We start from the raw sequence: 25,397 nt of genomic DNA on the forward strand, positions 1-25,397 counted from the left end.
TGTACCGATGTGCTAATAAAGGAGCATGGGCGTAAAGAGATAAGAAAATGAAGTGCTCTTAAATTTAAAATCGAATGCTTTGTAATTCCAGACATTTTATATATGACGACGGCAAATAAAAACATTAGATTACAAACAAAGAACATTCACAAAACCACGACACTTATTTTCTTAAACAGCGCAAAATGGAAAATTGATATTAAGAAATGTTGCTATGATTTCTAGTGAGTAAACGAAAGATTTGTCTTGAAATGATGTTAGACGTCGAGAACTAGGGAAGCGTATAGGGGTCATGCAAAATTCTGTAGAACGTCTCGAGATCCTGCGATCCTGTGATACTTTCTCGAAATCTCGAGATCTCAATTTAATGTTCTCGAAATCCCCTGATAATTTTCCCGTGATAGTTCCATCCTGAGTTAACGATCTCGAGAATTCGAGTTAATGTTCTCGAGATATTGACATCCTATGTAAATGTTCTCGGGATCCCGAGTTCATATGAAACCTTATAGTGTCTCCACGTTGTGAAGCAAACATTGGCTCAATACTTCGCACCAAATTTGTTTTAAAAAAAATGCTCTAGCATTTGTTACAAAGGAAAACTGCTAACTAATTAATAAACGAATAAACGGATAGAAATATCCCCGGAACAATATAGAAATAAATGACAATATCCTTTAAAGAATTAATAAATTCCTAGAACTTATTGTATACCCATTCCCCATTGATGGATATAAATCTAAAGGGGTATTAGGTACGATTAGATAAAGAACCGAAAGGTCTCGTTATAATAAGTATAAAATAGATAATGAAAACAGAATATGCTGAAATTTTCAGTCAACTTGCATCACTCTGAACCGCGATATTAGGGATTCAATTTGAGGCTAGCCTCGATCGTCATTACTAACGTTTGTATGATAATAAACAAAGTTTCGATTATCTATTTTAAATTCAATTATATATCACAAAATATATTCAAATAAAGTAAATATCATAGGCTAACGATGACATCGCGAGTTAATTATGGTTTCAATAAGTTAATAAATGTCTAATAATTTAGATAACATTTGATCGAGGCCTAAAGAAAGACCTGCAATAGGCAGATTTGGCTCTTGTATAATGTATGTTAAATATTACCCACCTTTGTTTTTATATCTGTGTACTGTTGGAAGCCTTGTTAGTAAGACTTTTATACGGAAATGCATGTTATTTAATTATAAATATACCCATGCTTGTAAATCGTACACATATACACAAATAATAATAACAAAAAATAAAGCTTGAAAAAAAAATAATTGTATTATATTTAAAGTCAGAGAGAGGGAGAGAGACAGAGAGATTTGGGGTCTGAAACCCGAGGACCCAGAGTAAACCCACGAGGTTGAACAGCCGACCCTATTCCTTGTCACTTACAACCGGGGATCGAAACCACGCCAGTTGACTCAATGACAGATCTTATGATACAATAGGCACACGCTAACCATTCAGACCCCCCTCCCCCTCTCCCCCATCTCTTTAATAGAAACAATCTATTTTCCTTAAATAATGAATTTGATTGAGCTGTAATAACAGAGTGATATATATGATGTTAAATAGACCGTACAATAGAAGATCCAGTCGTCTTAAGAGAACTATAATAAATTCTGTATGTGTGATAGCTGTTGTAAATCATGGCATCAGAAATCGATCAGTATATATCCACAATGAACGAAGACTAGTCAGCCTTTCTGTCATCTTTGTTCCATTGTAAATATACAGGACCGGATTAAAGGTGTGTGTATGTTCCGGGGTGAGAGGGCGGGGTCTGACCGGGATGCAGCCATGGACCCCAATATTAAAGGGGCGCCCAAATTAGTTTTAAATTCAAAATGTGTACCTTATAAACAAATATTTTACGGTAGAGTTTAACAAGGCGGACATTCTGACATAGGCTTACAAATTGCATTTTATATGAGTATGACCGACAATGACCAGGACGTGTAACCTATTCACTGATGATGCATTGGCCCCAAGTGACATTTTCAGCTAGGGTCCCTTGCAAGCTTAACCCGACCCTATAAATAAAAGCTCTATTTAAAAGCTAACCGCCTTTTTTTGAACCCAGAACTTGGCCCCGAGCACTACCGATCTTTTTATTCTTCCTTCCGTTTGGGAACGACGTTCTCGGAAAAAAAGGTCGAAGGCTCTGTCAATTCGAGTATAATTTGGTATGACTGTTCCTTGGACAATTGCGCATCGATGGTGGATATGACGTCATAATTCCACGATGGGGATGTGAACGCCATGCTCGGTTCCTGGCCCCGATCGTCTTACAGTCATGAAATATTAGATAGTGTCCCTAAAACACACGATTGAAATCGACGGGTTATAGTAGCTAAGTATCATTTAATTGAAAACACGAATTATTTGTCAATTTAAATTAACATTGATGTTGTGATCTTACCGGGAAGAGAAGTCATGACGAACGGTGGTGCCATATTCTTACCCGTAGAACATGTGCATGAAATACTCCCTTTGTAGACTGGTATAACCTGACGCTAGAGGTTGCCATTCGATTGAGACTTCTGTCGTATTTCGCCGAGCATAACCGATTAGAAATTACAGTAAAAACAGAAACGATTGAATGTAAATCAGTTTATATACATTCATATTACATTCATATTCATATTACATATCGCAAATATTAGCGATTTAACTCCTTTAAATTTACGATTTTCAGTTTTTAAGTCTGGATGCTACCGTACTCTCTCTCTCTCTCTCTCTCTCTCTCCCTCTCTCAAGTGTGATTATTATGTATATTTGTTTTTTGTATATTTTCAGACGATGTCCGTATCCTGTTCAGTCCTGACCCTGTGTGCAATCAGTGTGGAACGCTACTACGCCATATGTCACCCTCTCAAGTCCAGAATATCATTTAGGAAAGTTATAGTCACCATCGTGTCAATATGGATAATCGCTGCCTTGGTTTCCCTGCCCAATTTACTGTACATGTTCCTAGAGCGAACGTATCAGGATATACCGGAATATTTGACGTATTGCCAGATGAGCTGGTCAAGTGAAACTGATCTTATATATAAAGCTTTTCTTGTGATAGGACTATATCTTATACCTATATTAGTCATCGGCATCTTTTATTCTATCATATCCAGACATCTGTGGGTGTTAGCTATCCCAGGAGCCTCAGTTCCAGGTTAGTAGTCTAATCTTTATTTTAATCTCGATCAACTAATCTACTTTACCTCTATAAAACTAGTCTCGCTCAACTTGTCTACTTTACCTCTATAAAACTAGCCTCGCTCAACTTGTCTACTTACCTCTATAAAACTAGTCTCGCTCAACTAGTCTACTTTACCTCTATAAAACTAGCCTCGCTCAACTTGTCTACTTACCTCTATAAAACTAGCCTCGCCCAACTTGTCTACTTACCTCTATAAAACTAGCCTCGCTCAACTTGTCTACTTACCTCTATAAAACTAGCCTCGCTCAACTTGTCTACTTTACGTCTATAAAACTAGTCTCGCTCAACTAGTCTACTTTACCTCTATAAAACTAGTCTCGCTCAACTAGTCTACTTTACCTCTATAAAACTAGCCTCGCTCAACTTGTCTACTTACCTCTATAAAACTAGTCTCGCTCAACTAGTCTACTTTACCTCTATAAAACTAGCCTCGCTCAACTTGTCTACTTTACCTCTATAAAACTAGCCTCGCTCAACTTGTCTACTTACCTCTATAAAACTAGCCTCGCTCAACTTGTCTACTTACCTCTATAAAACTAGCCTCGCCCAACTTGTCTACTTACCTCTATAAAACTAGTCTTGCTCAACTAGTCTAATTTACCTCTATAAAACTAGTCTCGCCCAACTTGTCTAACCTACTTACTTTAGTAAGACTCGAGAATATTTAAATTATATACATTAGCCTCGTTAAACAAGTCTACTATTTTTCAATATTAGTCTCACTCAACTAGTCTCCTTATCGCTAAAAGATCCCGTGTTCGATCGCCGTCATGCCGAGAAAGTTCATCGCCATTTTCCTCGGTGGTTCCCCCTTGTCAGGACGGAGGGCCTGGCAAGGGACAACGTATAGTCGTTCGGATGGGACGAAAACCAGAAGTTCTGTGTACAAATTGGCGTGCACGTAAAATAACCCTTGACAGTTGGAATTCGGAATATGAGTAGGCCATAGAGCACCTGGCATTCGGGCAAAATGTCCCTCATAGCACATTGTATGGTATATGCCCGTCTTCATTAGCCCAGTCAGAGTAGAACAGTAGGATGTTAAACCCAATTTCATTGATCTCTAAAATTAGCCTCGCTCAGACAGTACTTACCTCCTACACCAGTAGTCCGGTAAAACGGGATAAAGTGTAAATTATATACCGATAATGAAGCAATTTCTGTGAACACATATAATTGCTAGGCCTACAACCGCTATTATTCAGATACAGCCATTGGTCCAGACAATGCCCCCACCCACCTTTACCGCCCCCAATGATCAAACAGGCTGTTGATTAGCCAGTTGAAGTCGCAGACGTAATTTAAACACAAATTTGATCATGCATCAACAAAGAGAGAGAGAGAGAGAGAGAGAGAGAGAGAGTTTAACGCCCACTCGACACACACCAGGTCATTTTGGGTCTAACATATGGTTGAATTTTTAATTCAATTATTCACTTGCTCGTAGGGGTCTTTAGCAGTGGGAGGAAACCGGATGAAGCCCACGCGGTTGGACAGGCGACCCTACTCTTTGTCACGTACAACCGGGGAATCGAAACCACGCCAGTTGACTCAATTGCAGGTCAGATGATACAACGCACACGCTCTAACCACTCGCTCGTCCTGCTGGGTTTGGAGATGGGAACGCGATTAAAACCGCTTTCATATTGTTAATTTGGGTTACAGCGTTCCAAGTGGTGGTAATCACCGTATTCAGGTTCCAGCCAAAGGCGTTGCAGCTGGTTGCCTACTAATCCCTAAAAAAATCGCGTGCATGCACAGTCTGGCCCGCGTTTCTACCACTACTGATACCGCCATTTTTCATATCGACATTTTATTTCCTAGTGTGTGAAATAGCTTTATTTAACGTCCGCTTCCACCGAAGTTATATCGCAGACAAGTTTTTTTTTTCTTTTTTTTATTACCAATGACTCTCGCTGAGATCTCGATTATCAAGACCATCCTTGAACATGTCGGCCATACAATGCGCGAACAAGCTGGATGATCGAGACCGTAATTATACATTACCAATAACAGCGCGAGTAAGCTGGATTATCGAGAATATCCGTATACATAACGGCTATGCATTACCACGGACAGTCGGAGCAGGCTGGATCATCGAGACAAGCATAATACGGTCCTTATTGCCAATTTTCATTGCCACCGACATTACGACCTTTATCTGAATGATTGTAATTAAGAATATTATAGAGTTAACGATGATGACGCTGTTGTAGATGATGATAATGGCGGAGAGACGAAATAAAAGGCTTCATTACTAAAATGTTCTTATAACTTTCCGTTAACGAGCTGAGTTATTCATCCATCTATTGGAACCCGAGTTAATCCCGTCTGGCATGTCATCACCATAGATCCTATTATAGTGATACCATCGGAAATATATTGAACACCCTTTAGGTGGCTTCTAAATACAGAGCCTGATTGTGTTGAAGTGGGTGTCAACCGGAATATCGTCATCTTCATTAGCTATAGGCTCAATCGCCATCTTATTACAATGCCTTAATAAAAATACGGACGGACATTAATGGCTGTGGTAATAATTGAACTTTTTACCTTGTATCGTTACGCTGGTTCTAAAGACCATTTACTTATAATGTCAATGTCCATCTTCATTAGCCCTGTTGATGCTGACAAAAAATGATGGGGGTTGAACCCAGTATCATGTGTATCATTGCTCAGCTATCTGATCTGTTTTACTCATGACGAAACTAGATGGAATACAATCCACTCGGATTAATCAGTTTGGACTAAGACTAACAATTATTTCCAATGTATTTTTTCTACCGGTATGTATTGTTTGCCCGCTCCCTCTCTTTCTCTCGTTGGGGTTGGATGGCCGAATGGTTAACGCATGCGCGTTGTATCATACAGCCTGCCATTAAGTCAACTGGCGTGGTTTCGATTCCCCGGTTGTACGTGACAAGGAGTAGGGTCGCCTGTCCAACCTCGTGGGTTTTCTCCGGGTCTTCCGTTTTCCTCTACAGTTTGATTAAAATACAGATCTATATTTCTTTTCGTTTTATTTTACTTTCGATGGCCTGCACTACATGACGATCTGAACAGTTGTACTCGGAGGTCGCGTCAGGGGCCATACGAGCGGCCTTTAACCCTATGATGCCCAACATTGATTAATCAACCAGCGTTGACGTTTCTAGGAGTTTACCCACAATTCCGTGCAGAGCACACCCAAGAACTCGCCGTAACAGATCGTTTCATTGACCAATTCCTCACATAAACTAGAACGCCTGTTATATAACAACTCTTCCAGATACTAGTGTTGTGAGGACAAGTAAAACGAAATTTTAAACTATAATAAACGAAACGAAATAGGATCTGTGTTTTACTCAGATTGAATTTTCTATATCCGTGAGCAACTGGGAATTTTTGTGTGAAAATTACACTCGAAATGAAAACAACTACAATCGCTAAAGAAAGTCGAAATTCAATAGAGTAGGCGGGAGAGAAGAACATTAACCCTGGTTTCATTGATTTCAATGTTGATGCCGATGGTGTCCATGATAGATTAGAAAACGATGGGATATCTTATATCATACGCGATCACGCCTATACAACCCTCTAGCCCCCACTCAGGAAATCAAACTGCTTGAAAAAGATTTTCTCTGCGTTCATGATAGAACCTCTCAGCTTATTGGCAACATCAGCACAGTCGACTGTGAATGAAACATTTATGGCAATATCCTGCTTCCATTCAGTAATTACTATCATCCCATGGTACTAACCCTCTTAATAACTTGATCACGACCTAATATATATGACGTGATTCTAACAATCTTTTCTATTAGCCCAGTGCAAAGTCTTTAATCTAAATGGCAGCTAAAAGTCAAAGATTATTGTAGTTTGTTATGCACAAACACAAGACGTTCTTTTATCAACACGTTGGAAACAGCACGGGGAATATTTTATATTTATTTTTAGATGTGATCAACGTTAAGAGTTACCAATATATGAATAATTACACGTACTCAGTTATTGGTGTTTAACGCCATAATAACGAAATATATTGGATGTATTTACGTCTGATTGGATTTAGCCAAAATTTAGTAGTTTTAACCGAATGACTTTTTGTAATGTTCGGCCGGAGTATTCGATTATTCGATCGGTGAACTCGTTTATTCGGATATTCGAATACTAGTATGATATTCGAATATTCAGCACAAATTAAATTTGATCTATCTCCGCTAGTTTCTTATAGGAATAAGTAATTGAGCAGTAAGGGCTCGTCATAAGGGTTATATAGCTGCTCTAATATGGCTTCGGCACTTGGTTCAAAGGCTCTTTCAACTTTCGCCACGTGGTGATCCAATCTAAATAAAATACACATTTATATTTCGTTTCGTTTTTTTTATGCTTTCGATGGCCTCTACTACATGAAGATCTGACCGGTTGTAGTGGAAAGTCGCATCAGAGGTCATACGAGTGGCTTTTGACCCTATGACGTCAGACATTTGATTAACCAATCAGCATTGATGTTACTAGTGGATTACCCACAGTTCCGTGAAAAACACGGCTAAAGTTCGCCGTAACAGACCGTTTCATTGGCTAATCCCTCACACCATTCAGAACACGTCAATGATAACAACTCTCCCAGATCCCAGTGAAGTAAAGACAAGTAAAACGAAATTTTGAACTATAAAAACGAAACGAAATAGGATCTGTGTTGTAATCAGATTGGTGGTGATCCTTACTATTTATTTCGAATGGCCGAATACTAATTGTGAGACTGCGTTACTTACAGGCTTTAAATAATTTATTAGGTTTCAGTTCGGCAATTATAAATAGTTACACTTCAAAATGGGGGTTGGGTGGCCGAAAGATTAGCACGTGCTCGCTGTATCATAAGGTTTGTCATTGAGTCAACTGGCGTGGTTTCGATTCCCCGGTTGTACGTGAAAAGGAGTATGGTCGCCTGTCCAACCTCGTGCGTTTTCTTCGGGTCCCCCGCTTTCCTTCCACTGCTAAAGACCCCTACGCACAAGCGAATTATTAAAATAAAATTGAGTCATATGTTAGTCCCGAAATGACCTAGTTCGTGTCGAGTGGACGTTAAACCCCATTTCTCAATAAATATTTTAAACCTAGGACGCTTCCAAAGATTACTCACACTAAGCCGAAAAGACAACTTAAACGAGTAATCTGTGACAGACAATATTTCCATTCGGTGTTAACAAAATTCTTCTTATTTAGATTGTAGTATTATTTAAAAACAGAATTATTACATCCATGTTTGTATTTGACCCCGCCGATTATTATTTTTCGATCCGCCACAGACTACAATCCTATTTTATCCTGTGTTACGAACACACATTTTGTTTACTCAAAGTCGTCAGGGTCATTTTTGAGAGGTCTGCGTTTGGAATTATTGCGGAAACGCCAAAGATTTTATATGAAAGTAATTAGTGGTCTTGCTTCCTTGTCGGTTGTGTTTTCAGATCAATTTCCGATTCTGATGATATTTTTTTAACCACTAGACGCATCTCTTCGTGTTCTGACGTACGTCAACAATAGAACTTGAAAAATAATTTTCTATTACAAAAAATACCCCTCGCTTATTCATTCGGTTGTCTGCGTTGTCTTCTAGGTAAAAGCGACCGCTAACACCAAGTTGTTCTACTAAGAACAAAAACAACCAAAACAAGTTGTCCTCATTATCCATTCATTCTGTTGTATGCGGTATCCCCGAGTCATCAGCATCATCATCACCCACTCATTCTTAACAAACGTGAAGTAGACTTACAGATCATTGTGAACAATACCCATTATTCTCCACCCACACACAACGCCGTAAGAACTACAACAATGATCTCGAGAAACAACAGAACGGAAACAATGCCAAAACCGGAAGATATGTCCATTATAGTCCTTTAGAGGTCGGACATGTTGTACAGTGGTTAAAGAAGGCTGTGAAACAGTTTGACGTGATCAGGCAAGATTCTAAACGGTACTCTCCAAAAACATCTATATACAATTCGTGGAGCCTTATTCTAAGTACCAGATGTGTTAGTGCCCCACCTGTTGTGTAAAATTATCCATTAAATCCTATTTTACTTGTCCTAAGGGTTCAAAAATATTTTTAAATCCAAGTCACATGAAAAGCTTTACGTAAGGCTTTTCAAATCATTTTTCCAATTTTTTTAAATTAGGTGTGTTAAGATGAAATGTGTGTCATCAATTAATTGGAATTATGTAAAATAGTACAATTTGTTGACCAGAATAAAGATTGGGACGTATTATTCAGTTACAACAAGAGTGGTATTGAGCCTTTAAATCCGGACATTCTTCAGTCCAAAAAAGCTTAATATGCAATTGGTCCCGCTTAACCAGTCTACCAACAGTCTGGGATAATCAAGACTATTTTCTACGAAACGTTACAGAAAGCTAGATCAGTAAATCTGATTGAGAAACACACAGGCAACTCAACGATTGTTTTGAGATCCCTGTAAAAACAAACGGGTAATACTAATATTATGCTATTCTTGCCTAACGAAGGAGCTTCGGAGATATTAATTTTACTATACCAAACGATGCCGTTCCTAATGGTATAGTTCATAATATAGCAAATTAAAAAAACAAAACGAACTTAGTTTTCTAAATCAGCTAAATATTATTGTTCTTCAGAATCGTTAACAATAGATTGTATATATTATTTCGTTAATACGAAATATTATTTCGTTATAACGAATTAATTATTTCGTTTAAACGAATTAGTTATTTCGTTTAAACGAATTAGTTATTTCGTTTAAACGAATTAGTTATTTCGTTTAAACGAATTGGTTATTTCGTTATAACGAATTAATATTTCGTATTAACGAAATAATATATACAATCGCAAATCAATTAATTCGATTATTCGAAATATTAATTGGTTATAACGAAATATTAATTCGTTATAACGAAATATTAAATCGTTATAACGAAATAATTATTTCGAATAATCGAATTAATTGATTTGCGATTTAACACGTCGACTAATGACCCCAATGTTTCAAACACCCAATTTGAAGAATACAAATTTGTTAAAAAAAAACATTCGTGATCTCTATCGTTACTTTGGGATTAACACATGGTTCAAGTTTAATTCAATACTTCGCTTGTGCGTAGGGTATTTAGCAGTGGGGGTGGGCAGGTGGGCCGCGAGAGAACCCACGAGGTTGGACCAGCTACCCTGCTCCTTGTCATGTAGAAGGCGTCAATTGAAACAACGCCACTTGACTCAATGACAGACCTCGTGTTCACAAGGTTTTCGTAATGGGGACCATGTGAGAGGTGGAGACTCTATGAAGCAGCTCTGTCTTCAATAGCTCAGTCAAAGCAGAAGAGTAGGACGTTAAACCCTATTTCATTTCATTTCATAAGAGTATGAACTCTATCGATTTTTCAGTGTTCGTATAAACGAAAAAATTATTTCGTTTAAACGAATTAATTATTTCTTTTAAACGAATTAGTATTTCGTTATAACGAATTAGTATTTCGTTATAACGAATTAGTATTTCGTTATAACGAATTAGTATTTCGTTATAACGAATTGGTATTTCGTTATAACGAATTAATATTTCGTTTAAACGAATTAATTATTTCTTTTAAACGAATTAGTATTTCGTTATAACGAATTAATATTTCGTTTAAACGAAATAATTATTTAAGAGTGGAATCATGCCCGAAAAAATTATATAAGAGTGGAATCGTAGGTTAAACCTGTTAACGAATGAAGCGTGCTATAAATGACTTGTAACATTGACAACTACTCAACATGCTTGTTGTTATTGCACAGAAAACCCACCCCTCTTCTCTATATGATTTCTACTAAAACTAGTGTAAACCAGCAAAAGTATGCACTAACATTGAACATGTAAGGGTTATTGCACGGTTAAGCTCCACCCAATTTACTAGAGGGAAAACAATCTGCTTATTCAACGAAAAGAACAAAAGAAAGATTTCCCATCCATGTTACAACTTTTAATAGAGCAAATTTTGGATGTGTTGAACACCCTAGCATAGGCCTACCACAGCGGCTCTTTACACAATATTACTGACAACGTGATACGCCAAGCATGTTCGCGGTTCTTGTATCCGGTTCCCCCCAGAAAGCCTCACTACCAGCTGCTGTTCCAAACTTTGCCCAAGTGACAACACAGGTTTAATTGTCAGAAAAAAACAACATTTTTATTACACAGACCTGTGTTTATAATTCCATTCCCAGGGGTTGGGAGGGGTTAAATGGCCGAATGGTTAGCGCGTGCGCATTGTATCATAAGGCCTGTCATTGAATCAACTGGCGTGATTTCGATTCCCCTGTTGTACGTGACATGGAGGAGGGTCGCCTGTCCAACCACGTGGGTTTTCTTCGGGTCTTTCGGTTTCCTCTCACTGCTATTGAAATAAAACAGAACCATATGTTAGTTCCGAAATGACCTAGTTTGTGTGTCGAGTAGGGTCGCCTGTCAAACCTCGTGGGTTTTCTCCGGGTCCTACGGTTTCCTTCTACTGCTTAAGACCCCTACGCTCAAGCGAATTATTGACATAAAATTGAACCATACGTTAGTCCCGAAATGACCTGGTTTCTGTCGAGTGGACGTTAAATCACCCCACCCCATCTCTCTCTCTCTCTCTCTCTCTCTCTCTCTCCATTCCCAGGGGATAGAACGGATGAAATTGTAAAGCGCTTTGTATGATTTTTATTTTAATTCATCCTTGTTCCATTTCCTTTTATATATATACTGTCAGATCAAACGTGATTCCAATCTTAAAGACGGAAGAATTCCAACAATATCTGAATGCCAGTCATCAAAACTCGTTCTAGCCTCAAGGGGGTCCCAATCTGTCTATAGAAAGTTAATAAGTTTCATTTCATTTATTGACTTTTCGTTTAGTTCAGATTGTCGTGTTTCATTGTATGTTTACACTGCGGGTTAACATAACAAGGAGAGGGAGAGAGAGACAGAGAGAGAGAGAGAGAGAGAGAGAGACGAATGCTATGAATATATTTCGGCAGAAGAATTATAAACGTAAAGCACGAAAAGCAGAAAATACATTTCAGGGGTCTTTATCAGTGAGAGGAAACCGGAGAGGGGCGAATCGAGAGGGGGTGGGGGCTTTGGGACCCCAACCGCACCCCCCCCCCCCCCCCCTGCACAGCTACATTGACAACGGTTGTGTTGCTTTATCCTTTATCATCATATGGTGGGATGGGATGGGCATTCACAGCACGAGATAATGATATAGACATGTGTTATATCGCAATTAATGCTTTGCATCAATGAATTTGAATCACAATATGATCCTATTAATTCATAATAAAAATTGAGGTTACACGCGGTGTTGAGCTGTATGCCTACGTAATTTGGAGAAAATGATGGCATCATGCATTGTCAACCGTCAGATATCCTTAACAGGAACCTGGCAAACTATGGAAGGATATCGCTGCCAATATTAAATGCTCTGCTAAAAGTGTGCTGGCTTATAGTGTGCCACGTTGATCTCGGCCTCATTTCAGTGTATGTTAAAAAGTCTCATGATATCCTACATTTGCATATCGCTCTGCGTAAGATGCTATGTAGAAAGCGTGAAGGACAAAAATGTAGAAAGGGTGAAGGACAAGAATGAGATGCGGCAGAGCTCAAAATTACATTTTACATTTAATGTAAAATGTAATGAGAGAAATGTAAACTGTAGATACGTCAAAAAACAGCATTTCCCAATACACCATTTATTTGACACATCACATTTGACGTTATACATTTAACTGTGGCCTTATAGGTATTTTGACTGTATCATTACCGGTATTTGAACTTTGTATATTGTACTTTTTACATATTATCAATCGAAAAGACATTTTAGCAGATCATTTACAACTGGCAGTGATACCCTTCCATAGGAAACATCCGCCTGCAAAAGAAACTGGAACCGCCCTGGGGTGGGGGGGGTCTTAACGTCCACTCAACACAAACTACATCATTTCAGGACGTGGGAGGAAATCGTATGTTTTCTCTGCGTCCTCTGGTATCCCCTCCCCCCCCTACCCCCAAATGCTAAAGACCCCTACACGCTAGCGAATTATTCAAAGAAAACAGAACATGGTTTGTGTCGAGTGGACGTTAAATCCCACCTTCCTCTCTCTCTCTCTCTCTCTCTCTCTCTCACTCCCTCTCTCTCTCTATCTCTCTCACCTCCAACCTCTCTATATTCCCCTGCTCTCTCCCCCCTCTCTCTCTCTCTCTCTCCCTCTACCTCTATCTCTCTATTTATTTACAGCTATCTAAATAACACTATTCAGTCCATGCTGGTACTAAATGTAATTAATACAAGTTTTATTGTTCAATAAATAATTATTTCACTATAATTCATAGTCAATATGTGAGATCATTGTTATTCACAATAACAAAAAAGTCGTTTAATAATAAGTTTCAAATCATATCATATTACATTCCGTCCATTTGTTGAACACGCACCTGCTCCCAGATACATTTGTTTACTCATTCATATGTTTAAAACATATGTATCTATTTTAATTGATATATAGCAATACAGTGTGAAATAACTACATATTGATTTGTAATATTCATGTTAAAGATATATTATGTACGATTTAGATAAAAGGATTGGTCGTTCTTGCTATTGAGAATGTATATCCATTTGCTAAATACTTGTTAGTAGTTAGGACTTTGTGGTGTAGCTCAGTATACATGTACTATTAGTTCGGGCATCTTTAACGTTCTCACAGTATTTTCTGGGGGATCTAAAAATAATATCGAGTTCCAAATAAATTAGATACGCTGATGAAGGTTCAAACGTTTATTAAAGACTGGCACAGTAAGAATGCTGACCGTGTGTCTTCTGTCGTATATAAAGCAAACCTTACTTGGAACTAAATTAAATATGTCAAGGAGATTATAGATAAATTTTAAAAGATTAATCCTTTGAATAAGAGATAGTCACAAGACCATTTAAACATCCTAATAGGTTAAGCTAATATCTCGTGAGTAGTGTTTAAAAAATTGTGTACCATATATTTAAAATAATATGACATACTGAACTGTGGTCAAGTTGGAAGATAATGATGACGATGAGAGGTGATTTGCTACTGTCATGCTAAATTTAAAACAATTATTTTAAACAACAAAAATATCTATGCTATATCACTATTATACATGTAGTTCAAAATACATTGAATGTCTAAGTAAAATTACTTTTCTTTGTTTGAAGTTTTGACAAGAGAATCACGCTTCGGTTACCCATTTTAACGTTAAATTATTAAATAGTTAGCTGGTTATAATATTGTTTTGCTACATGGATATATTGTCTCGTTTCATTTTATAAAGACTACAGACTGGAAACGTCGCCTAGTAATAACAATAAACAGTAACCGTATTCCATAGAATTGTGACCTGTATATTCTAGTTCAATTACTAAATGCTATTGAAACCATAACTGAATATTCTTGGCATATTTGATGGCCATCAAACCTATAAACATTAAGCGCTAATCAAGTAGCGGATCAACATGTACGAAAGGGATTTTATCGGAGAGTTTATTACCCTGCAATAATGGCAGTTTGTCGTAAAGTCGTAACATTGAACTTCGTAGTTTAGCAATCTAAGTAATGTTTGTATTATTAGCTGATCCGCATAAACTCCCGTAGTTCAGCAATCTAAATAATCATTTTATTATTAGTTCATTCACATTAACTCCCACAGTTCGGCATTCTAAATACTGATTATATTGTCAGTTGATTTGATAAAACTCGTATAACATGTTCAATTATTCAGATAATAATTACCAGAAATCGCTTAGTTCTCTAAGTAGCGGGGTGTGTTATTGAACAATTATTCTGGGAGCAAAGCGGTACGGTGCTTAAAATATGTAATACAAAAAAAAACGACCCCACTGAACTCCATGTACCCCCCCCCCCCTTAAAAATGGAGGAACGCCCAAATTAGCCAATATATCAGCTTTTCTGTCATTTCACCACTAACAAGTTTGTTATGAGAGTGACTTTCACGAGCTCAAATGTAGGTTTTCGTGGACTGCGAGCCTGAATATGGCATTGAAAATGATCCGCGACAATCCAGTATGTCGGAATTCCAATATGGCGGCCAAAAAAGAGCCTCAATTATGTATTTTTCCTTTTCGACCCAACAAAGTGATGTAATATGTCGAATACTGTTTTCGACGGCGTGGAATCCGAATTTGTGGTGTTTTCGAACAAAAAAGAAACCACTAACAATTCGAATATGATTACATATATAATATCATTATTTTGGCAAAGTTAAGCTATCTCGGACTGGATTCAAATCACTTATCTTTACATTTGATTGCTCAGGTAGGCCTTCAAATTGGCCCCCTAAACAGATGCTGGCAACTTTTTTTATAGTCCTTTAATAAACGGAAAATGTCACTTTGTTTAGGTAATGATAAGAAAGAAATGGGGTTTAACGTCAACTCTACACAAACTAGGTCATTTCGGGACTAACATATGGTTCAATTTTATTTCCATAATTCGCTTGCGCGTAGGGGTCTTTAGGAGTGGGAGGAGAAACCGGGGGACCCGGAGAAAACCAATGAGGTTGGACAGGCGACCCTACTCCTTGTCATGTACAACCGGGGAATCGAAACCACGCAAGTTGACTCAATGACAGACTTTATGATGCTGACCCTTACCTTAGCACGTGCTAACCATTCAGCCCCCCCCCCCCCGGTATTAATAAGGCTGTATCTAGAGCATATCTTACTTCTATATACATACGCCTTTGCTTGTACTTCTCTGTCATATCACTTTTCAAAAGTTTGTCAACATCTGATTCCTTCGGATATTTTGGCTAATTTAATGGGTATGTATATGGGGCTCAAGGGGATCTGTTTTTATTATTTATTTTGATACCTCTCCGCAAGTTTTAAACACCGTACTAAAAGAATCGACTATTAGCACACCCGTCTACTCTATGGGCTCTGGTAGTCAAGGGATAGGGGCGGGCCTCGGGACTAGAATGTCTCGGTTTCGAATTGACATTTTGGTCTAAATGAAGAACATTCGAATTTACTGTTTGGTGTGGAATTGAAGAAAGGTGTTTGAATTTACATTTGTAGTGGATATTCATGACTGGAGTTGGTGGGATCACGAAGTAAACGTATATGAATAGAAGGTCCCTTTAAGATCGACTTAATGTAAAATTTGCTTGGTGGACGGTCCCTTTACAGCTTAATCTTACGTTGGCGTGAATGGATAACATTTTTCTAAAGACCGCTTATTCTTAAATTAGCGTGAACGAATGGCTGCTTTAAAATTGCTTAATCTTAAATTTGCGTAAATATATAACTTCTTTATAAAGACCGCTTATTCTTAAATTTGCGTGAATGTTTGATCCCTTTATAAAGACCGCTTAACCTTAAATTTGCGTGAAAGAATGGTCTCTATAAAACCGCTTAAACTTAAATTTGCGTGAATGGATGACCTCTTTACAACAGACAAATCTAAAGTTTGGAATTCGATATAAGTGTCGGAAATAGTGCCGCTGCCCGGGCAAAATTCCCCTCATAGTACACTGTATGGCGTGTGCCCGTCTTCATTAGCTAAATAGGAGTAGAACAATAGGACGTTAAACCTCATTTTATTTCATTTCATTTCCACTGCTATGGTTGCAGGATGGAGGGCCTAACAAGGACAGCTGTCTAGTCGTGCGGAAGGGACGAAAAACCGAGGTTCCGTTTACACATTGGCGTGCACATAAAAGATCCCTTGAAAGTTGGAATTCGATATAAGAGTAGGCCGTAGTGCCGCTGTCCGGGCAGAATTTCCCTCATGGCGTATGCCCGTCTGTATGGCGTATGCCCGTCTTTATTAGCCTAGTTCTGAGCAAAACAGCAGGACTTTAAACCCCATTTCATTTCATTTCATTTCCGCTGCTTATTCGTAAGTTTGCGTAACGGACGAAAGGAAACTATTCTTAATTACATCGCACACCAAGTCAATCACCTCTGCCCTCGGGAGAGGCCACCCAAGGATCTTGACGACTAGAGTCGTTATTGTTGAATATATAAATACCACAAACAATTTCTTAATTACGTTGTATTGTCATCTCCATACACATTATCATCATGTCCACACCGTTATTGTGTATATTCCTCAAGCACACGTCCCAGAGGTTTAATCCAATTACATCGTATTTCCATACAATCATCCGACATCTCTCTTGAGACGAACCAAACGACCCCTTAACCCACCTACTTATTAAAAGATGCTTCTAAAACTTGTATTAAACGTTTTTTTTAAGATGAAATTATTTCTTTGACGATTCCATTAAGTTTTGTCATATTTTGTGATAATTCCGATATGTTTTTCGTTGAGTAACGACGCATTATATTTTGGTGAAATCAATATTTTCCCCATAGATTTGTCGACATCCAAAATCTTTTCTAGTTATAAAGACACATATTCTACTTACAAAATGCTTCTAAAATTTGTATTAAACGTTTTTTTAGGGCAAATGTATTGTGTTTTTTTGTTCTAGTAAGAACGCTATATGATGTGTTAAAACTCAGTACATCTTTCTGGATTTATCGCCGATATGGCGCCTTTCTAATAATGTATGACGTCGATCAACTCTCAATATATTATACGATGTTTAAAGAATTCCGTCGATTTTCCATGCGGGAGTCACGGTGGCTGGGTGGGCAAGGCACGGGCTCAGTAAGCAGGTCCCCAATTCTATCCCGGTGTTGGCTGACAAAGTTCCTCGAGATTTGGCAGTGGTTTCCCCTTATCAATGATTCATGACCAGGGCGGAGATGATGACAAGGAAAGAGTCTAGCCCTTCAAAATTGACGAAAATCTAAGTTGCTGTGTACATGTTGGTGTGCACGTAAAAGAATCCTTGATAGGTCGTATTCGATGACGAGTAGGCGGAAACGCTGTTTTCTGAGCAACATTAAAAGTACAATTTCCTATTTTTAAGTTATATTTTTAAGATGTATTAAAATAAAGCCTTAAAATAGATGGTATCTATAAACAGTCCTACTTTGTTAAAGAATAATCCTATTAATCCTATAATTCACTATTGCTAGTTGAGAAATTGGCAAAAATATCATTTTCAACTTCAAATTCAAACGTTTAAAGATAGCTATTCTATGGCGGGGAATAGAAAACAAGGGAGGTAATTCGGAGGTAATTGTGTTTTCTATTTCCGGTGTTAAGATTTTTAAGTGTGAGAAAGATCGTATAATAGTGAGTTACCAACCTATTGAGCAAAAGACATAAAAATAATTATGTTTTGACTTTCTTAGAAAATATGAACGTGTAACTTTAATCCCTTAGCACACCGCATGGTGTAGGCCTATATATGTCTTTATTAGCACAATTGGATTTGGGCCCTGTTTCTCGAAATCTTAACTAAAGATAAAAATCCAAATTTTAGTAGATACTTCAATTCTGATTGGCTAAGCCATAAAATCAATCTAATATTATCCAATCAAATTACTAAAATTTGGATTTTATCTCAGTTAAAATTTCGTAAAACAGGCCCCAGAACAAGGCACGAGTCCACAAAGCATTCTCAAACTCAACTTTCAATCACTGTTTATGAGAAATATCTTTAATCCCGAAACACACAGAGTTTCCTATTGATGTATTTGCTGCATTAAAACAACAAAAGTTTATAAAAGGCTATAATTTAGTTAAAATAAGGCGAATAATATTGAGTAAACTTTTATGTCCACGGATGCTTTGTGAACTCGGGAGAGAGAGAGTTTAACGACCACTCGACACAAACTAAGTCATTTCGGGACTATTATACTATTCAAAAAAAGTAGGGGATATTTGATTTTGGGGGCATAATACTAAAATATGCAAATGACTACGAAAAAAGTCACTATAGAACCTAACAGAAGAAACATTTCCAGTTACATGTGACGCCCAAACGCACCAATAGCTACCGCATGGAATGCAGGTGATGCTTGGGATCATCATGGGGGTCCAACCCAAGATTTGCACGACTCTGACTTTGAATGTTACAGTCATTGTGGCATTGAATTCCAGGGTGGAAACATCAGTTTAATTGTTTTAGTAACCTGAAAACAAATTTTGATATGCGTCGGCTTACCCAAAATGAAAGGTTACGTGCCCTTGGCATGCTACAGATCGGCACAACACAGGCGGTTCTGGCGCGGACGATGAATGTTTCTCAGTCTGTCATAAGCAGGCTATGGTCCAGATACCGTGATACACAATCTGTACAGGACAGACCACGCTCAGGTCGACCAAGGGCGACAACTCAAGCCCAGGATCGATTTATCCGTACCTTGGCCTTGAGAAATCGTGTCATCACAGCAAATCAGATCAGCGCTCGTCTTCAAACAGACACTGGTGTGAGAGTGAGTGGCCAGACGATTCGGAATCGACTGCATAGGGGTCACCTTCGCGTCCGACGTCCTCGCGTGATCCCTTGTTTGAGAGATCATCACATTCAGGCAAGACGTCGTTGGTGTAGGGATCGTCAACACTGGGATAATCGACGCTGGGGCAATGTGATGTTTTCAGATGAGTCAAGGTTCACTGTTGATTTTTTGGACAGACGTAGGAGGGTGTGGCGTCGTCGAAACGAGCGCTTCCAAGACGTTAACGTCATCAGACATGATCGATTTGGGGGTGGTTCTGTTATGGTGTGGGGAGGCATCACTGTTGCTGGAAGAACGGCTTTACATGTTGTTGCAGGGCGTGTTACAGGCCAGTACTACCGGGACAACATCTTGGCAGTCCATGTTGTGCCGTTCGCACGACGTCATGGCCGCCGTTTCATCTTCCAGGATGACAACGCAAGATGTCACAGGGCCAGGATCGTTACAGGTTACCTCCAACAACAGAACATCACCACATTACCTTGGCCAGCACTGAGTCCCGACCTCTCCCCCATCGAGCATGTCTGGGACATGCTTGGACAGAGGTTACGTCAACGTCAACAACGTCCTGCCAATGTCCAAGAACTTGCTGCTGCGTTGCAACAGGAATGGGACAATCTGGACCAAAATGACCTTAGACGTCTCATTAGGAGTATGCCACGTCGGATCAATGCTTGTTTGGCAAACAGAGGAGGATTTACCCGTTACTGACTTGGTTGTGATGCTGTGGTAACTTTGCTGTTTGACCCCGGGTATCATTTTACCCTTATAATGGTCAGTCTGTGCCTTACTTAGTCTAACGATCATTTGGAATAAATCGATGAATGTGAACTTCATTTCATTTTGTCATTTGTTTCTTCGTCAGTTTCATTAGGTGACTTTAATAACACTTAAAAATCAAATATCCCCTACTTTTTTTGAATAGTATATATATGATCCAATTTTATTTTAATAATTCGCTTGTGGGAGGAAAACGGAAGAACCCCCCAAAACACCTACGGGGTTGGACAAGCGAACCTACTCTTTGTCACGTACAACCGGGGACAGGAAACCAATGATAGACTCAATGATACACCTTATGATAGAACGCGCACGCGCTAACCACCCAGCCATCCAACCCCCCCCCCCCACCTCTTTCCGAACTCTGAACCTGTTCATGTTTTCTAATCAAAACATATCTTAAAATGAAAATGACTGCTTGTATGAACGTTCTGTACATACTGCCGTTAATCTCTCCAAACATACTTATACTACATGTAATGTGCCGGATTTGAGGACAGATTTACCAGTTTCATCAGTACAAATACCAAAATGACCTCCCTCATATGGTCATAAATTAATGTATTTTGATTACAGTGGTTTCTCAGGATATAATTAAACAATCATGCCATCTCATATCTGTTAAATTTCAGGATATGTATCCAATAGTTGCATATATACATCTGATATGTACGTGAACAGACCAAACAATTGTCCACAATACAGGATTCTATACCTTGTTTTCAAAGTATTGGCATTTCATAACGAACAAACATTTGTGGGAAAACATTGCAGTTTTGAAACAAGCACATTCTGCAGATTAATTTGATATATAGTTTATGTAGTCACCAAAAACTTGCACCCTTTGCCATTTTATAGAGGCCTTACAGGTTTCGGCCCACGGCCTATCTGTCATAGCGGTCATAGGGCAATGTCGCTAGTGGCTGATAAAACCCCGCCGTCTCGAGAGGTTTATGTAAAGAAATAATAATTTGTTCGTTGTGTAAACAGGTGGCATCAGAGAACGAAAACGTCATGTACAATCCTTGATTCGTGCAGGACACCTTTCATGGCACCACAGCCCACTGGAACTAAATAACAAATTAGACATTAGGCGAATAAGATCGGGAAGATGTCTGACCTGAAAAATGAAACATTAATTCATGTTTATGGAACGGTTAGGGGCATGGCGAGGGCCGAAGTGGCACAAAAATGAAGGAGTCTCTCCCCCGCCCTTGATTAAATTTGTAGACTGATAAAATCGAAGGTCCGTTTTCTAGCACATCTGAGAATATTTCTAAAGGAAAAGGTAAATCGATGCGTCGTTTCGCCTAAAAAATAAAAAAAAAAACCTCATCCTAATAGGGGCGGGTCCAGGCATTTTTGCAGGAAGGAATTGGCAAGGTTACCGTTAAGGAGATTTGACAGCTGACAATGCCATCAGCGTCTCCATATTACGTAGGCATATATACACACCGAGCTTCTTAAAGAGAGAAATCCAACATCCCGTTTGATGTCAGTTTTTATTATGAATTAATAGGATCATATTGTGATTCAATTTCATTGATGCAAAGCATTAATTGTGATATCACATATCATTTTCTCGCGCTTTCCCATCCCACCATCTAATGATAAAAGATAAAGCACACAACCGTAGCACTTTTCTCATAAAAATAGTGTTGATTTACAATTTGTATACGCCCACATGGATCTGGGGACTAGTCGTAAGCGTCCACTGCGCTGTACATTCCCGGGTCTGTAGTGACACAGACTTCACTCAAATTTGAAAACAATCAGGAATACAACCCAAAGAAACCATTGTGCAATGCCAACATGAGTCATGATTTTAGATTTCGGTTCCTTTCGATATTGGCATGTATCGGAACGTAACCTCATGGATTATGGCCCCTGATTGTACGTAAAATAACGTATTAGCTTGTGGACCCTATAGAGGTCACAATTTTTATCCGATTTTGTTGAAACTTGAAATGTAAGTTTATAATCTAAAGATCGCGGTTCCGGTCGATATTCGCGCATATCGGACCGTAACTTCCTGAATTATGGCCCATGATTGTAGAGGTCATAATTTTTTATCCGATTTAAAAACAAAAACGTTTGAATATATCACCATTACACGCTAAGGATGGTTGTGTTCGAATTTCGTAAAAATCAGACCGAAACTGACAGACAAAATGGCCGCCCTTCCTACTTAAATAGCGTAAAAATATGGTATATCAATGTTATGGACCCGCTAGAGGTCACAAAGTTTGATGAAACTTGAAATGTAAGTTTATAACCCATAGATCTTGGATACTGTCGATATTCGCGCATATATGATTGTAACTTCCTGAATTATGGCCCCTGATTGTACAAAAAATCGTGTTTTTAGCTTCAGGTCCCTCCAGAGGTCACAATTTTATTCCGATTTAAAACAAAAACGTTTGAATATATCACCGTTACACCTTTTAACATGGCGGTTGAGTTCGAATTTCGTGAAAATCGGACCAAAACTGCCGGACCAAATGACCGCCCCTCGAACGCAAACAGTGTAAAAAATATGGTATATCAAGGTTGTGAACCCTCTAGAGCTCTCAATTTTGATCCAATTTTGATGAAACTTGAAATGCTTGTTTAAAACCCAAAGATCTTGGTTGCTGTCGATATTTGATCATAACTTCCTGAATTATGGCCCTTGATTGTATATAAAAAAATCGCTTTTTGGGTAGCTTGTTCTCTATCCATCTCTTGAAAAATGTGGGCGTATCCTGCCTGGCAGCCGCTGGATTTTTATGTTGCTGAACAGGGGTAGGGATGTAACCCCAACTTAACCCAACCCAGACTTCTTTTTATGAATCATGTACCCCACCCAAGATCCCCCTAGACATTCTGAAAACTCCTCAGATTTGGCCCACTATATTTTCCTTTCTAAATTTCAACGGTTTTTTTGTGTTAGTCCTGAATGGACATAGGTTGTGTTGTGTGGACTTTAAACCCAATATCTGCCTCTATAATCTACGAAAACGTCGCAAAAGTCACAATAATCGTATGTTAACCATTTATACCAAAACTTCTTAGTCAATAACAAACAAGGGATTATATATTCCAGATGAATGTCCATTTTTGGATAACTCAATCACCCATGCTATACTGTGACACATTTGACAGCTAACCAACTTATTAGCATTGCGAGCTAATAAAGCCCCGCATCATAATGTATAATCGTGAATCAATCGGACAGTTAATTTGTCATAAATTCATAACATCCATTAACCCCAAGTAGTTCCCCAATCTGAATAATTATCTGAAAGCCCACATGTTTGCTAAGCCTTCGTGATTATCAAGACTTAAAGCCACGGGGGTAGTCGGTAACTTCAGGGCGAATGGTTATTATCATAGAGGCATTAAATGTACTGATGGGGATATCGATGAAGTTTATAAAGTAAATTCTTCCGATGCCATTTGGTTTATCGTGGGGCCCTCTCACTTTATCCGGACTCTATCAGCGCGGATCCAAGAAGTAGAGAGAGGGAGAGAAATGAGGTTTAACATCCACTTGACACAAACTAGGTCATTTCGGGACTAAAATATGGTTTAATTTTATTTCAATAATTCGCTTGCGCGTAGGATCTTTAGCATTGGGAGGAAACCGGAGGACCCGAAGAAAACCCACGAGGTTGGACAGGCGACCCTACTCCTTGTCACGTACAACCGGGGAATCGAAACCCCGCCAGTAGATCCAATAATTGCTGGAGTTCTATTATATAGGGGACCCACGGGTTGCTGAATGTGTAAATGTTGATTCACATACCGGAAGGTCCAGGGATCGAATACGGTGCTTGCCGAACAGGGGTGTCGTAACCAAGGATTTTGCATGAGCAACAAGACTCTGTCCAGCCCCCCCCCCCACCAAAAACAAAAACAATATTGGGCTGTGTGGAACATGCTAGAGTCGATTTGTAGTATTTCTGACCCACGGTATATTGGACTGTGTGAAACATGCTAGAGTCGATTTGTAGTATTTCTGACCCACGGTATATTGGACTGTGTGGAACATGCTAGAGTCGATTTGTAGTATATCTGATCCACGGTATTTGTAGTATATCTGACCCACGGTATTTGTAGTATATCTGACCCATGGTATATGTTTGATACTGGTTGAGCATTATAATTATGATTATAATGTTGAAAACCGCATTGGAACCACGTGATTTTTTGTCATTTGCGAGGGGGCACAAAAACTCAAGGATGCGCAAAAACACAGAGGGGGCGCAAAAACTCAAAACCATGACGCAAAGCTCGTCATTGCGTCCCTTTCACTTAGCCCCTGTTGCCGACACAATTCCACTTGTTTTTGGCATTAATAAGGGAAAGAGTCTAATCGTTATAATAATAATAATAATAATAATATCTTTATTTTCAAAGGTGAAAAATTAGGCTTAGAGCCTGTTTACAATTTTGCCCTTTATAACAAAGAAATGAAAAAGACAGTAACAGAACAAGACACTTAACAAATACTCACACACAAAACATTCAAATATATATTGATAAGCTAAATAGTTTAACTTCAAAACTAAAAGTTATATGATAGATAATGTAAGTAGTTGATATATTAAATATAGGCTACAGGTTAAGAAGAAGAAATAACATGCCTAGTGATATTTTTCTTAAATAAATGAAGATTTTTAATATTTTTAAGTGAATATGGGAGAGAATTCCAAAGCACTGTGCCTCTATATTGTAAACTACATTTAAATATTTCATTATTAGGTCTACAGATAGAAAGTCTATTATTGAGAGATGAACATGGAGTGGTGTTATAATGAAAAATATTATATAAATATGATGGACAAAGTTTATGGATAATTTTATAAACAAAAATATATTTGTTAATTAAAAGTCTTTGATAAATAGTTTGAAGATTTAAGGATGAAGATAAAAATTGATAATTAGATGAGAAGGAATGATCAGAGATCGGTCTATTGTAAATTGATTTAAAGGA

The 25,397-nt window shown here is 38.4% G+C and overlaps 1 protein-coding gene across 1 annotated transcript in view; it reads left to right on the forward strand.

The window, feature by feature from the left end:
- Positions 1-25,397, forward strand: part of LOC126817353 (orexin receptor type 2) — an 81,347-nt gene that overhangs the window by 36,452 nt on the left and 19,498 nt on the right. The window contains exon 2 of the mRNA XM_050544240.2: positions 2,818-3,187. Within this exon, the coding sequence (XP_050400197.1) occupies positions 2,818-3,187 (370 nt within the window). The remainder of the gene's footprint in view (positions 1-2,817; positions 3,188-25,397) is intronic.

This window comes from Patella vulgata, chromosome 4 (assembly GCF_932274485.2).
Source record: "Patella vulgata chromosome 4, xgPatVulg1.2, whole genome shotgun sequence".
Classification (NCBI taxonomy): Eukaryota; Metazoa; Mollusca; class Gastropoda; family Patellidae; genus Patella; species Patella vulgata.